This window comes from Alexandromys fortis, unplaced genomic scaffold (genome assembly GCF_014885135.2).
Source record: "Alexandromys fortis isolate MF-2015 unplaced genomic scaffold, M_Fortis_MF-2015_v1.1 scaffold_12, whole genome shotgun sequence".
NCBI classification, from domain to species: domain Eukaryota; kingdom Metazoa; phylum Chordata; class Mammalia; order Rodentia; family Cricetidae; genus Alexandromys; species Alexandromys fortis.
Window position 1 is genome coordinate 15,469,043 of NW_026067937.1, and position 14,967 is coordinate 15,484,009.

The following is a 14,967-nucleotide window of genomic DNA, read 5'->3' on the forward strand; positions in this document are numbered from 1 at the left end:
GAACAACGGCAAAAGTGCTTTGCCTTACCCGGTGGGAAGCCACAGAAGACCTCATGGCTTTCAGTTTGGGGAACTGTTTGTTTTGTTTTAAAGAAAGTAGAAAATGGCCCAGGTAATTGCATCTGTTAGACCTGAGAATAGAAAAATCTCTGTGATTAGGAAAAGGGTGTTTGGGGTTAAGAGCACAGAAGGGGCAGCGGTAGGAATATTCTGTAGCTGTAATCTGTATTCAGATAGAAAGTCCAGAGTGTTCCAGGCTCTTCCTCCTCAGGACTATGCTGCTAACTGTCCACGAGGGTGCTCTTTAGAAGGCCTGTGACTGGGAAGCATCGTTGATGTAGGTGGGAGGGGGTGCCTCCAAGTCCCACCCTGCAGATGCAAAGGGTCTGACGCCAGAGGAGAAAGGAGTGGACTTGGAATGGGGTGCTCCATGAGGAGAGGGGCACGGAGTGGACAGTGCTGCTGCTCTGCCTGGGAAAACGTCTACTGTGTGCATATCAGTTTGGTTCTATCCTGGCTGGTTTCGAGGGGGGGCATCCCATTCTGCTCCCCTCATTCTGATCCTGTAGTCAGCTGCAGAGTTACAGATGAAGTGGCAAGGATGGCGTCTTGATTGGATCCAGCTGCCTGGAGTAAGTCAAGGCCAGGGGCCTAGAAAGAACAGAGCTCAGGCAAGGCTCCAGGGGAATCCAGGACTCAGGACAAGGACTCCTCTGGTGCCTTTCAGCACACTGCAGTTTGGCGGCCTGTGACTGGATGTCATGGATTACGTCCTGGAGAGAAGCTAAGTGACTTTGGCCAACAGGAAGATCTCCATACTGAAATCTTAACAGCATTTGACCCTGAAACTGAGAGATAACAATAACAATAATAACGAAAAGGGGATGATAATGATGATGGATGATGGTGGCAGGTGGGCTGGGGGAGGGCCCTTTGAGAGCAGAAGGGGACTTGCCTTCCTTTGATTTCAGTATCCAAGTCAACAGGAAAGGCAACTGCTGTCTTCAGCAATGCCGGTAGAGTTGGATACGGGCCTACGTCCTGCCTTTCCAGCTGCTTAGTTGTGTGTGCTCAGGGCCATTCAGACACTACTGTCCACTTAGGAAGCTTAACCAGCAAGGTGCTGTGACTTGGGTGTCCTGGTCCACAGATAGAGTTATGACTGTTCGTGCCCTGCCTCTATAAAACCATTGCAGCTTTGTACTATTTTAATCTGCTGAAACACAGACTCCATACCAGAGAGTAAACAGCAGCTCACACAGCCGGGTAACACTTGACATCGATTCATTTGTCTGCAGCTATTAGGATGATCTCTGTAGCCCATTAGGTCTGTTGGTTACAATATGGTGTTAATGAAGCCAAGGCTGTGAGTCTGAGAACCTGGTAGATGCACTGGTGTCACACCAGGGAAAGCTCTCCTTATAGACCCCCAGGCCACACCCATGAGGCAGGTGAGATGTCCCATAAAATCTGGAGATGATTGAGGAGTCCTGGGTAGAAAGTATAATGACCGTGTAGTGACTCAGCAAATATTCTGTGTCTCCCTCCCCCAGCTTCTGTGATTTGCTGTGGGAGACTCTTCCTGTGCCTGTCACACTCAGAGTCCTCATGCTTGTCACTGACACTAACCACGAGTGTGTGCTGTGCAGGCCTTCTTCCATGGCTGAGTGCACTGTTCTGGCTGTGATAAAACTGAAAGGCCCCACCTCCCTTCCCAGCCCCTTTGTGCCCTCAGTAGTCAGTGAGGGGTGCTGTGGTGTGATGTGTACTGCTGTTCTTCGGACTTGGATACCACAGTGGGAACTCTCCTGGAGAGAAGTAAATAACCACTAGCTGAAGTGATAGCACAAGTGAAAATTTAATAAAGAGGAGCAGGGGCTGCAGGTATGTGACGGGGGCAGGGGTTGGGTACCAGTGGCATTTGTCTGATATGAGACGCTAAGCGGGCCTGTTGAAGGTGTTGATGCTTAAGCAGAGGCTCCATTGGTGATAAGGGCCAGAAAAATGTTCCAGAAGACACCGCAGAAGCAAAGGGCTCAGGGTCTAGTCAGGATCACAGCGCACAAGGGAGAACATGGTGAAAGCTGATGTGGCGGTGGGTCCTTGTGTATGATTCTTGGTGAAATCGGAAGCCATTGTTGTTTGTTTTACAGGTGGAATGTTTCTCTAAAATTTCCAGGAGATGTTAGAGGTTGAACTATGTCCCCTCATAAACGATGCGTCCAAGTTCTGACCCTCACTCAGTACCTCATGTTGTGACTTTATTTAACAGTGGGCTTTTCGGAGTTAACTAAGTTAAAATGAGACCACCAGGGCGGGGCCTGAATGGTGAAGACTGGAGTCCATGCATAACTGGAACTTGGACAGACTTGAGTGAGGAAACTTGATCCTGTAAGGATGGAGGGCTAGTTGATGCATCTGTTGGCAAAAGAGGAGGAGGAGAAGGAGGAGGAAGGAGAGGAGAAAGAGGAGGAGGAGGAAACAGAAGAAATGATAGCCAAGCACCACAAGCCAGGGGCCTGTTAGGGTCTTTGCCAACAGCTGTCAGTGGGACATGGCCCTGACAACCTTGACTCAAGGCTTCTGGTCTCCTGGAATTCAGAAGCTTCTAATCTAAGCCCCCAGTGTGTGGTTCTTTTATGAGAGCCCCAAGTAGCTCCAAAGGAGGGGTTCCCAAAACCCTTCACTTTCTACACTGCTTTCCCTTCAGCTAATCCTCCATTTTCCACCCGGCTGTGCCCTGGAGAATGGCATCCACATGCTCTCCTTAAGCTCAGTGTCGTAAAGTGATGGGAAGCTGCTTGTCACTCTGGAACATGACCACATTGCTTCTATAGATAAATGTGTAACAAAAATAACATGTAATGCTAGGAAAGAGCTCAGAGGCCCGGAATACCTGTAGTTCTTCTAGTCTGGTACTGTTAGAGATGCTGGCCGGTTCCGGTTTGAGAGGAGAGGAAAAGGTGGCTGACCTGGAATCTGGTTGGAGCTCCAGGGAGTGCAGAAGTAAAGTTAGAGGTGGCTGGAAGTAGAGCCAGCAGGACATTGTAATAGATCTGGGAAGGAGGACAAAGGCTGCCTGGGCATCTGGGCTTGAGCTAGTGGGGCAACTGACTGAGACAGAGAAGCTTGAAGGGTCTTTCTGGGATGTGAGATTGAGTTCTGTTTGAGCCATTCTTAACTTTTCCTGTAAACACCATCCTAGATACGGTACCAGTGGCAAACTGAAGAAACACTTCTACTCAAGTTCTAGCTGGGTGAACTAATGCTTTTATTGGACTTATCGACAGGAGCATGAATGAGCCCCAAAAAACTGAATTGTGGAGCAGTCCCACCCCAGCATGGATGACTGCTTCCCAAAAGCAGTGTAGAAAGTGAAGTTCCCTTCAGCTAATCCTCCATTTTCCATACACAGCACCTCCTGAGACCATAGCAGCTTGGAAAGGATTGTGCACAGCTGGGAGGAACAGACAGAAGAAAGGGAATGGCTGCAGTCTCAGGGAAAATAGGTTGACCTTCCGGTCGCTCTCTGTGTGAAGGAACTTAAGCTTCCACAAGCCTTGCCTGGTGAGGCCTGGTGAGGTCTGGTGAGGTCTGGTGAGGTCTGGTGAGGTAGCCAGTGCTGTCAGATGACAAGGTGCGGAGTACAGCGCTGTTCAGCATGGTAGTAGAGAGAACCTTTATTTACCCAGGCAGGGTAGCCGGAAAGACGCTGGATATCTCAGTGGCCTGCAGGGCTGAGCAGATATGAAGTGATGAAATTAGAGCTGGGATTTAAAGTAATGAGATGAATGAGATTCCCTAAGGAGAGGGACTGAGCTGAGGCCTTTGGGGGTGCCATCCTTTAGACGCTGCTGAAGGTTGGCCCAGCTGAGAAGAAAATAAGCTTCACAAGTAGGCAGCAAATTATCCCTGATTTATTGAGCTCCTTGTGTGGGGGTGGGAATTGAGGGAGTAGTGTATGCTTGGATTAAAAAAAACTTTTTATTGCGTTTTAATGTATTTATTGTGGGAATGGATCTGCCATGATGTGTCATGATGTCCATATGGAGGTCAGAGGCCAGCTTGCACAAGTCACCTCTCCTACCATCTGAGTCCCTCAGGATGGAACCCAGGTCATCATGCGTGGCAGGAGACACCTTTGCCCACTAACCTATCTCACTGGGTCCCATGCATACATGCAGGTGCACGTGTCCAAGGCCCACGTGTACATGCAGGTGCACGTGTCCAAGGCCCATGTGTACATGCAGGTGCACGTGTCCAAGGCCCATGTGTACATGCAGGTGCACGTGTCCAAGGCCCATGTGTACATGCAGGTGCACGTGTCCAAGGCTTATGTGTACATGCAGGAAGGTGCACGCGTCTAAGGCCCATGTGTGCATGCAGGTGCACGTGTCCAAGGCCCATGTGTACATGCAGGTGCACGTGTCTGAGGCTCATGTGTACATGCAGGAAGGTGCACGTGTCCAAGGTCCATGTGTACATGCAGGAAGGTGCACGTGTCTAAGGCTCATGTGTACATGCAGGAAGGTGCACGTGTCCAAGGCCCATGTGTGCATGCAGGTGCATGTGTCCAAGGCCCATGTGTACATGCAGGTGCACGTGTCCAAGGCTCACGTGTACATGCAGGTGCACGTGTCCAAGGCCCATGTGTACATGCAAGAAGGTGCACGTGTCCAAGGCCCATGTGTACATGCAGGAAGGTGCACGTGTCCAAGGCCCATGTGTACATGCAGGGGCACGTGTCCAAGGTCCATGTGTACATACATGCAGGTGCACGTGTCTAAGGCCTTTGCATACATACAGGTGTGTGTGTGTCCAAGGTCTTTTCTTGATCGATTTCCACTTGAATTTTTTGAGGTAAAATTTCTCACTCACCCTGAAACTCACTGATTTAGCTAGGCAAGCTGGCCATTGAGTCTCAGGGGTCTGCTTGTCCCTTCCCTCTGCTGTGATCACAGGGGGACACTGTGTCCCCACTTCTTTCCTGTGTAGGTTCTAGGGATCTGAACTCATGATCCTGATGTGTTCAAGGTAGGCAGATGAAAGTTAAGCCTCCCCTCAGCCCCTTCCTTGTTTCTAAAGGTCAAACTAAATTACAGGAAACACATGGGAGAAAGAACCGGAAGTACCTCATTGGTGTCTAGTGCGCTGTTCTGTCAGTCTAAGCGCCATCTCTGAGGATTTCCCAGATCTAGAATCGGTTGTTCTCAGAATGTTCCAGAGCATAGGGCAGTGAAGTGCTGACTCTCAGCACACATACAGGGAACTGCCGCCCCACCAGACCCTGCTCAGAGCTCAGTAAGTTCATCTTATTTATCAAACAGCTAAGTTTAATTTTCTGAATGCTTGTTATGCAGAGGAGGGAAGGCAGTCTGTTCCGTGTCTAGCTGGCATAGACAATACTCAGCAAGCCCTTTTTCCACATGAAATGACACATGATGTTCTAGAAGAAGTCAGAGTCCACCTCTACCTCTGAACACTGGTGGGATGCTAGCACCTGCTTGGTGGAGTCCTCAGCAGCCCACCCTGACCCCAGGTGTCTGTTGATGCCAGCCTGGGAACCTCAGTACTCGGTGCTCATCTGAACTGGGGATGGCTTATCGGTGTGCTCTGTCCCTAGGTCTGGCGGGAATTTCCTGACCGGCTGGTAGGCTACCCAGGCCGCCTGCATCTCTGGGACCATGAGATGAACAAGTGGAAGTACGAGTCTGAGTGGACCAATGAAGTGTCCATGGTGCTCACGGGTGCAGCTTTCTACCACAAGGTAAGGGCACGTGTGGCACCTGTTTGACTCACTTGTTTAATCTTCCAGGCTTTTGCTGGGTTTAGAAAAAGGTTTTATCTAAAAGGCTTGGAAGAGTCATGTTGTATGATATTCTTTCTAAATAAAAAGCACCAAAAATTCATATCAACATGTGAGGAGAAGCTGCTTGTTCTTGTATCATTTAGAGACAGCTTGGTTGGGAGATGCCTTTCTGTTCTCTGCACACACATACACATATGTAGTTGCACACATTCTCACCTGTGCACTTTTTGCTATTAGTGTTTTCTCAGGCCATTAATCTCTCTTTATAAACAGTTATTTTGTAGCATAATTGGTAATAAGCCACTGTCTTAATATTCCTTAAGTTATGTATACCATTGAGTATTTAATTTTTGTCATTTCAGATAATGTTAGTATCTAAAGCTTAAGTAGCAATTTATATCCTTTTTGTAACTATTGTGCTTGTGACTATTAGGTTCCTAAAGGTATAATTACAACAGAAGGAGTGACTGCTGGGTGTTTTAGATTCCTTCATTGCCAATGCCAAAGGACATGAAACTGACTGCCCTGCCATTCTTTGCATAACAGTACATTTAGAAAATTAAACTTAGCTGTTTTGATGAATAAAATTAGTCTTACAGTGTGAGTTCTGACCAGGTTCTGGTAAGGATGCTGTTTCCTGTGTGTGTTCTGAGAGCTGACTTGAGATTTGCTTTTATACTGAGCATGGTGGCACACGCCTTTAATCCCAGAACTTGGGAGGTGGCAGAGGCAGGTGAATCTCTGAGGTGAAGATCAGCCTGGTTTACAGAGTGAGTTCCAGGGCAGCCAGGGCTGCACAGAGAAACCCTGTCTAGAAAAGCAAAAAAAAAAAAAAAAAAAAAAAAAAAAAAACAAAAAAAAACCCAACAGATTTCCTTTTATTACTATTTTTATTATGTAGATGTGAGGAGGGAGGCCTGTATGCACATGAGAGCAAATACCTGCAGAGCCCAGAGGTATCGGATCCCCTGGAGCTGGGGTTATAGGCAGTTGTGGGCCACATAATGTGGATGCTGGGATTTGAACCCAGGTCCTCTGCAAAAGCAGTACCTCCTCTTAACTCCAACCCCTTACTTTTTTAATTAGGGCAAGGTTGGGTACTATGCATTTGATTTTAGAGTATTGCCCTCAGCCCTGCAGTCTCCCTGAGAGCGTAGGGTTTAATTAGAAGACTCAATCAGTTGTCGCAGAGTTAATGTGCAGAGCGCTCTGCTGAGCCTGCTCTCTCGCTGGCTGTCAGCTCGTCTTTGCTGCTTCCACTTTTCTGAGACTCTAGGTCAAGATAGAGGTTTTGGTCTCAGTAAAACAAACAAAACAGACTACTGTTGATAGCTTCGGGAGTTTATCATGATTGTACATGCTTATCTACACGTTCAGACATTTGCTTTTAGAGGCAGGATCTTCCTAGGTCCCCAGGCTGGCTTTGAACTTACAATCTTCCTGCTTCAGGCTCCCAAGTGCTGGGACTAGGGAAACATACCTCCACATGTGGCCACTTAGCTTTGACCTGTTAGTTTCTAGTTTACTCATGGAGTTTATGGTAATTTCAGGTTTGCCTCGCCCTTGTTTGGCTTCTGTAAGCATATGCCTTCACTCTTAGTTCATGGCGTGGCCCACAGAAAGACTTGCTGGAGCAATCGATCTCATGACCACTTGGATGTTTGGCTCACACTTTTTATTAATAGGAAGACAATGGAAATGTTTCTCTTACTTTCTATTTTGCATTTATTGAATGTTACACCTTAAAGGGACTCTTAGGAAGGTGAGCTCGCCATGCCTGGTGCCGTCCATCTGCCCCTGTCACTTATCCAGGAATCTGCATTAAAGTAAATCGTAACTTAAGAAATGAAAAGCATATACCTACCATTTTAATTTTTTTAGTGATGTGTGTGTGACACAGTGTCCCGCGGTGCACAGTACCAGCCCATTTTAAAGGCGCTAGACCACTTAACCTCCTTTGCCTGGTCAAGTCTTGTGATTAATTTTGTCCTTGTTCCACCAAGTTACCCTTGATTCCAGCCAGGGAGAATTACTATGCTTTATTTCTTCTTTTTTGTCTCATGTGACAGTATTTTAATTACCTGTATACCTACAAAATGCCTGGGGACATCAAGAACTGGGTGGATGCTCACATGAACTGTGAAGATATTGCCATGAATTTCCTGGTGGCCAATGTTACGGGGAAAGCTGTCATTAAGGTGAGAGTCTGTGCCACCCCCTTGTTTGGCTGTCTGGAGCCCAGTATTGTTCCCTGGCCCAGGGAAGCTGTTGGAACAGTAAATAGGTACTGCTTTCTGTACAGAGAGTAGAGTGCTTATGCAATTGTCCTAATCTTTGGCTTTAAAGATCTAACTACCAGTATTTTAAAATACTTATAAATACTTATGACATAAAATACTAAAAGCTAAAAAAAAAAAATAAAACAAGGTCTTTGGACCTGAAAATATATATTTATTCTTGAAACACTGTGTTCAAATCAGAGCCCAAGTTATAGATCAGTAGTATAAGCCCACTTGTGGGCTATTAGAACTCCATGTGAAATTGGGTAGTGCCAGAGGCTTCTCAGCCTGAAAGTGGTAGGCTGGCAGCTTAGATGGTGTCTCACCGAGCCCCCTGTCATGTGCCCCAGGACTCAAAGCAAAGGATTTCAAGAAAAATGTAAAAGTGTAAATTGTGGGGGCTGCTTTCCAGGGACCACAGACCTTACATTTCTTCTTTAACGTGTGGTTAGCTGTGACTGCTTGATATGGGTGGAGTCTGGGAGTCTCGACCTTGCCCTGGTTGGTGTTATTCTCCCTTCCCTCCCCATTTACTCATCTTCATAGCAGCCTCCCTGGCTTTGCTAGAAGGATCACCCGAGTCTCAGGCTTGGGCAGTGAGTGTTAAAGGAGTCAGGGAAGAAGAATTAGGGCGTGGCCTGTATAGTTATTTTCCTGACCAAGGGAACTGGGAAATGAACCGGCATCTTCAGGAGAGGTGCTCCTCTAGCTCTGGGCCTTAGAAGAGAAGGAGAGAGGCTGCCTGTTGGGACCAAGGTTAGACTGCAAGTTGTGGGAGGCTGTACTTCACCGCCCGCATGACTGCAAGAACAAATGGTGTTTATACAAGGACCTTGGCAGTGAGAAAACAGTCATTAAACAGGAATTAAGGAGCTTGTCATCGCGGCTTCTTTCCAGTTCCAGAAGGCAAAAGCCCTCCAAGCTGCTTTTATTGGGCCCTTGGGAGTTCTGTCCTTGGCTGAGGCAGCACAGATTGAGTGGAGGAATGCTGAGGTGTGTGCGCATGTGCACGTGTGCATACATGCACATGGTGCACAGGTATATATATATATATATATATATATATATATATATATCCCTGCACAGAAGCCTGCAGAGTGGCATCATAGAGTGGCTTTATAGTCCTGGGCACTGACAGCCATGTATTTCATGTTCCTTGGCAGGTAACCCCAAGAAAGAAGTTCAAGTGTCCTGAGTGCACGGCCATCGATGGGCTCTCACTCGACCAGACTCACATGGTGGAGAGGTGAGTACGTCTTTGAACAGAGGTTCACCCTAGTCGCCATTCCCACTTCCTGCCTGGGCCTGTTTATGGGCCTGTGTTAGAGATACAAGGATAGCAGCTGGTAGCCAGTCACCTCCTTTTGCACTGTGGGAATTGAGTTAGTTCAAACCCAGGTCACCCAGTGAATTAATTTGGGATGCTCCTCACTCAATTTGTAATGGCTGGAAGGCTCTGAAAAAATATAGCTGCCCTTAAGCTGTAGAAGCCAGATCCTTTGTGTGGACTGAATGACTGTCTGTAGTCACTTGAATGTAAGTGAGCTGACTCCAAGGAAAGACTGGCTTATTTCTCAGGGTAATAGTTCCATGTTACAGTAATGCTTGATTTGAAAGAATTAAGCCCAACCCAGCAGAGACAAAATGTTTCTACTGTCCCTGCTATGCCACCTGCCGGGCTCTGAAGACTGGAACAACAGGGTGACTCCGAACCATTCTGTTAGTTCCTCAGCAGTCACGTGAGCGTGTCATGTCACCTGGGCTAGGAATCCTAAGAATTCTGTCATGGGTGTCTTTCTTCATGACCACTTGGATCTGCACTAGACCCTCTTGGTCCCCAGCCTTCAGAGCTCCTGGATCCATCTGACTTCTTCTAGAAGCCCCTCCATACGCGGGCCCACGAGCTCTAACATCTGTTAGCTCAGTCGTCAAGGGACCCAAGTATACTCCAAGAATGTGGCTGCAGCCTTTGCTCAGCTTCCCATGCTGCATGTGCTTCTCTGACAGAGTTCATTCCTGAAGTCCATAACCACAAGAAAATCCTCCCCACCCTTTCATCTGGTCTTGGGTTCTTCTGTGATATTTTGTTTCTTTAACTCTAAATAACGTCCTTAGCTCCCTCATACAGATATCTTACTCAAAAGCCATTGACTTTTACCAACAGTCGACGTGAAATCATATATGAATGGCCCCTGTAACACTGCAAATGCTGTTAAGTATGGCAGAGTTAATTATCTACCATAGCTCATTGGGAAAAGGCCCCAGTTGTAATTCTACCAGAGTAGATGAAATGGTTATTAAAACCTACCTTACTCCCAGTGCTGGGGAGAATTCATAGCATTCAGGCAAGTAGTTGCGGGCAGAGTTAACATGGAGGTTACAGTACAGCGGAGGGAAGAAAGCTGACCTGATGACAACCTTCAAGTTCATGGTGGGGTTAAAGCTGTGCTAAAGGCAGGGCCAGAACACTTGGGAAGATGGTTAAGATGCCCTGAGCAGAGAGCTATGGAGGCTGCTTCAGGAGTGCTGTGAAGCTCTTACAGTTCTTTCAGAGCCTAGTGCTTCCTCTTTCCCAGCGATGGCTGTGCACAGCAGGCGCATATATATTTATACGTCTACAAAGCCTAATCTGGGGCTGTTTGTGGTGCATCCCCTTAGGAAAGTACAGTTTATAATAACAAGAGGCAAGAAAGAAACGTTCTTATTGGGTGGATTATTCAGAACAATTTTGTTAAAAGTGGTAACATGGAAAGGAGGCTTTGGAAATCACCAGGGGCTGGAGATGTGGCTTAGTGGTTAAGAGAACTTGCTGCTTTTCCAGATGCCCCAAGTTCAGTTCCCCACAACCAACCCCAGCTTCAGAGACTAAGTACCCTCTTCTAGCCTTGACAGGTATCTGCACTCACGTGGCATACACACATACATACAAACATATATGCATACAAATGTTTTTTTTAAAAAAAAAATCACCAGGGGAGCTGGAGAGATGGCTCAGTAGTTAAGAGCACTGGCTGCTCTTCCAGAGGACCTGGGTTCAGTTCCTAATACCTACATGGCAGCTTACAGCTGTCTGTAACTCCGGTTTCAGGGGATCTGACACCTTCACACAGGCATGCATGCAGGCAAAATACCAATGCACATAAAATAAAAATAATTAAAATTTGAATAAATTTAAAAATTTTTTAAAATCTCCAGGACCTCATCTTCCGAGTAGGATGAGCAGGTCAGAGGAATGGGAACTGTGAGGCCAGGTCAGCAAGTTCAAAGTTATTTTGGCATAAAGAAATTTACTTTGAGCCAGGTTGAATCCCCAATTAAAGAGCTTAGGTTTTTCCTTCAGACTCTGAGAATCCATCAAGGATTTGAAAAGGGGACTAACCTGTTCAAGGAATTGATCTAAGACTCGTTTAAAGCAGTCCTTATTATGGAAAGAATATTGAAGAGACGGGAGAATCTACACAGAAAGCCACAAGTGAAAATGCCCACAATTGTCCTAAGGAAGACACGCCAGAGTCTTATTGCCACCTTGATAGGTGTGGGGAGGTGTGGGGAAAGAAGTTACAGAAACAACCTGGGTTTTTGAGTCAAGAAAAATGGCAGGGCCTTTCACAGTGCACACAATACAGGGGAGGGGCGAGCAGTTGGTGAGTGCTTGTCCTTGAACAAGGCAGTGGGTGTGGGCAGGAGATTTTAATCATGGATGACATCAGTAGGATGTGTGGCCCTGAGAGCTGCCCTCTGCGCAGGCCAGTGGGAATGAAGATGTATGGAAGGTACCTCCCCAGACAGAACAGTGGACTTAAGAAAATCCAAGGGAAGAAGGGAGACATTCCTACATTTGGGAGACAGTAAGTGAAGCCTGAAGTGTCCTGGCGAGATAGAAGAAAGACAGGGTGTGCAGAGCTGGAGTGAGAAAGCTGCCAGGGACAAACAGACCGGCTTAGTGGAGACCCAAAAGTTGACCGCATGAAGTAACTAAGCCAGGTCGTAAAGTGTGAGTTTTGGGAAATACAAGCCATCCACTTGGGAGATTCATAGAGGGGCAGGAGACACATTTGAAAATACACTGGCTATGAACAAAGCTTCATGGGTAAAGGTTGGAGCCCTGACTTGAGAAATCAGGCACTTAGGCTGGAGGAAGGAAGAGAGCCCAGGAGACGGTTCACTGTAGAGCCCTGCGCTTGTCTGCTTACCCATTGTTCATCTTCTGGTGGAAGATGAAACTGCTCCACCATCCTTGGGCCTTTTATTGGGGCCTGGGGTTCAGTCTGCTTATTTATTTAGTCATAGATTTGGAGTCTGGGATCAGAACTGTCATCTGAGAAGGAAAGTAGCTTTTACTCCTTCAAGTCTGTTTCCAGGGGCTGCTAGTTCTTAAAGCACTAGAAGAAGTTTTGTTCTCTTTGACGAGTGTTATTGCCAAGGACGCCATGACAGACAATATTGACTTAAAGCAGCATTTTATGTCCAGTTAGGAATCCAACCTAAGAATTTGGCTTATCTTACCTGAACTTCAGTTTTTCCGTTATATTTCAAATTATAGTGTCCATTCATAAGCTCATGAACAGTTATGGCTGTCTTTGTACCAAGCACTGTATAGCCTGCTGGATACAGAACTAAATGTAGGCCTGAAAACCTGTGACGCAGGTTGGACCCAGCCGTGTTCATTTACATCCCAGCCAATGAAGGAATCCCAGTTCCGGCACTGCGAATCATCATTCTTGGGCAATTTAACCTCTCTGAATCTAGCATGAGGCTAATATAAACTCAGGCCTTGTGCAAGAGAGTTGAGGATGAGGAGGAGTGCTTTAGAAATCAGTAAGATGTGTAGGTAAATTACCTGGCACAGAACAGGGGTTCTGGTGTTGTGGCCACACAGGTTAATAAGTAGATTTGTGTCTTGTCACTCAGACTTTAGTCTCAGGAGCTGGAAACCCTGGGTTTGGCTCTGGCTCTGGCACATTTTTTCAAATTTATTTAGTTAGTTAGTCAGCTTTTACACATCAGCCTCTTAGTGTCTCAGCCTTCCCACTAGAAACTGGCTATAGTGAGCACTCACTCCTTGTGGAGCGTCTACTGAGTGCCACCTCTTTGTGGTGTGGGTCGATCTGTTGACGTTAGTGACCAAAAGTCCGTGGTGCAGTGTGCAAGCTCTTCAGAAATGCAACAAGGACGGAAGACCTGGTGATGGCGGCCTTCACTAACAGACACCTTCCTGAGCCCAGAGCTCTTCTCTCTCTACACATTTTGGAAGCAGCTTATGGGGTATCTGGAGATGGAGAGGTGACTGCGAGCACTTGGAGCTGGCTACTGCCCTGTGGCCGCTCTCTCATCAAGATTCCTCCGTGGCTCTCCGGCAGCTGCCCAGAAGGCACTGACCCTCTGAAATCCATCCTTCTGGCCCCCAGCTTCAAAAGGGCATTTCCCAGGCTGCTTTTCCCCTCTGGCCTGGTGCTGCCGCTCTCATCACCCAGCTGTCACACTCAGTTGGCCTGGCTGACCTGAGCCATTCCTATAAAGGGCCTGACCCTTTCCTCTGAAGGAAAGTTCAGCTGCAAGAAGCACGGAGGAAGCTCTGCTTCACAATGTTCAGCTCTTGTCACCAAGTTGCTCTTGCTCCCAGTTCTAGTGTGGGAGTAGCAAAAATCACACCAGTTATGCAGAAAGCCCTCTGTGGGCTCTGGCTGTGTCAGCAGAGCAGTGCTTATGGCTGGATATTTACAGAACATCTGTGAGTGCCGGGGAGTTAAGTGCTCATTTCTTGAAATCCGGAGTCACCAATCCCTCTACTCCTCTGCCTTGCATGGATAGGACCCTTACATCCACCTCTTCAGTTTAAGCAAGCAGAGCCTTTTTTCTTTCCTTTATCCTCCTTCCCTATAACTGGCAGAGATGGGGTTAAAGATTGCTGGAGCTAATCCACCTGGGTTTGAGGCCTGCTAGTGCTGGAAAAATGACTGGAATTTGAGGGGGAGGGGCAGGTGTCCTGACCTGCAAGCCTGCAGACAACATCCCCTATTCACTTTCTCCCTCCATACAGAGCCAGGGATCTCCCATCATCTTGCTTTCCATCACAGCCCTTTGCAGAGCCCAGCAATGGGCTAGGTACCCTTTCAGTTCTCTTGTGGACAGTGGCTATGTTGGGCTTTGCTGTCTCTCAGCAGCTAACCACTTCCATTCTGCTTGCACCCTCAGGTCTGAATGCATCAATAAGTTTGCGTCTGTCTTTGGGACCATGCCCCTCAAGGTGGTGGAGCACCGTGCTGACCCAGTGCTCTACAAAGACGACTTCCCAGAGAAACTGAAGAGCTTCCCCAACATTGGCAGCTTATGAAGCTTGCCACAATGAGCCAGGACTGTGGAGGAACCCAGCTAGGCCCTGCAGCACTCACTGTGGGGTAGAGAAGGACAGCCTGGGTCAAACTTCCCTAAACACACTGGAGCCTCTTGAACTGTGCAGCTTGCTTTGTCCTCCCATCTCCGATGGACTCTCTGGAAATGCCAAAGGAAGGAAGTCTCAGGGACTAGCTGCAGTTTTGAGCCCCGAGTATCGGTTTTGGCTTGCAGACCCAGTTTACCAGCTCACTGACCCTTCAGTTGCCTTAGAGGAGAGGGCTGTGATGACTGTCCACAATTTTAGATCTAGGAGTCACAGCAGAGGAATGCCGTTATTTCACGACAGCAGAATCTGGAGGAATAGCCAAGCCTAAAACGTGCTGCAGATCTCAGTACCGCTGAGGGTGAGAACTAGGCTTGGACCTGAGTTACAGTCCTGGGTACACAGCAGAAGAGCACAGGCTACCAAGAAATGTCCTGACAGTCCCCAAACAACTCCTTGTTGTGGCTTTTTGATATTAAAATTATTTTTTATTCCTTTTT

The 14,967-nt window shown here is 47.3% G+C and overlaps 1 protein-coding gene across 1 annotated transcript in view; it reads left to right on the forward strand.

The window, feature by feature from the left end:
- Ext2 (exostosin glycosyltransferase 2) overlaps positions 1-14,967 on the forward strand; it is a 148,758-nt gene extending 133,791 nt beyond the window's left edge. Inside the window, exons 11-14 of the mRNA XM_050146887.1 lie at positions 5,624-5,767; positions 7,879-8,007; positions 9,252-9,334; positions 14,284-14,967. Of these exons, the coding sequence (XP_050002844.1) occupies positions 5,624-5,767; positions 7,879-8,007; positions 9,252-9,334; positions 14,284-14,422 (495 nt within the window). The 3' untranslated portion in view covers positions 14,423-14,967. The remainder of the gene's footprint in view (positions 1-5,623; positions 5,768-7,878; positions 8,008-9,251; positions 9,335-14,283) is intronic.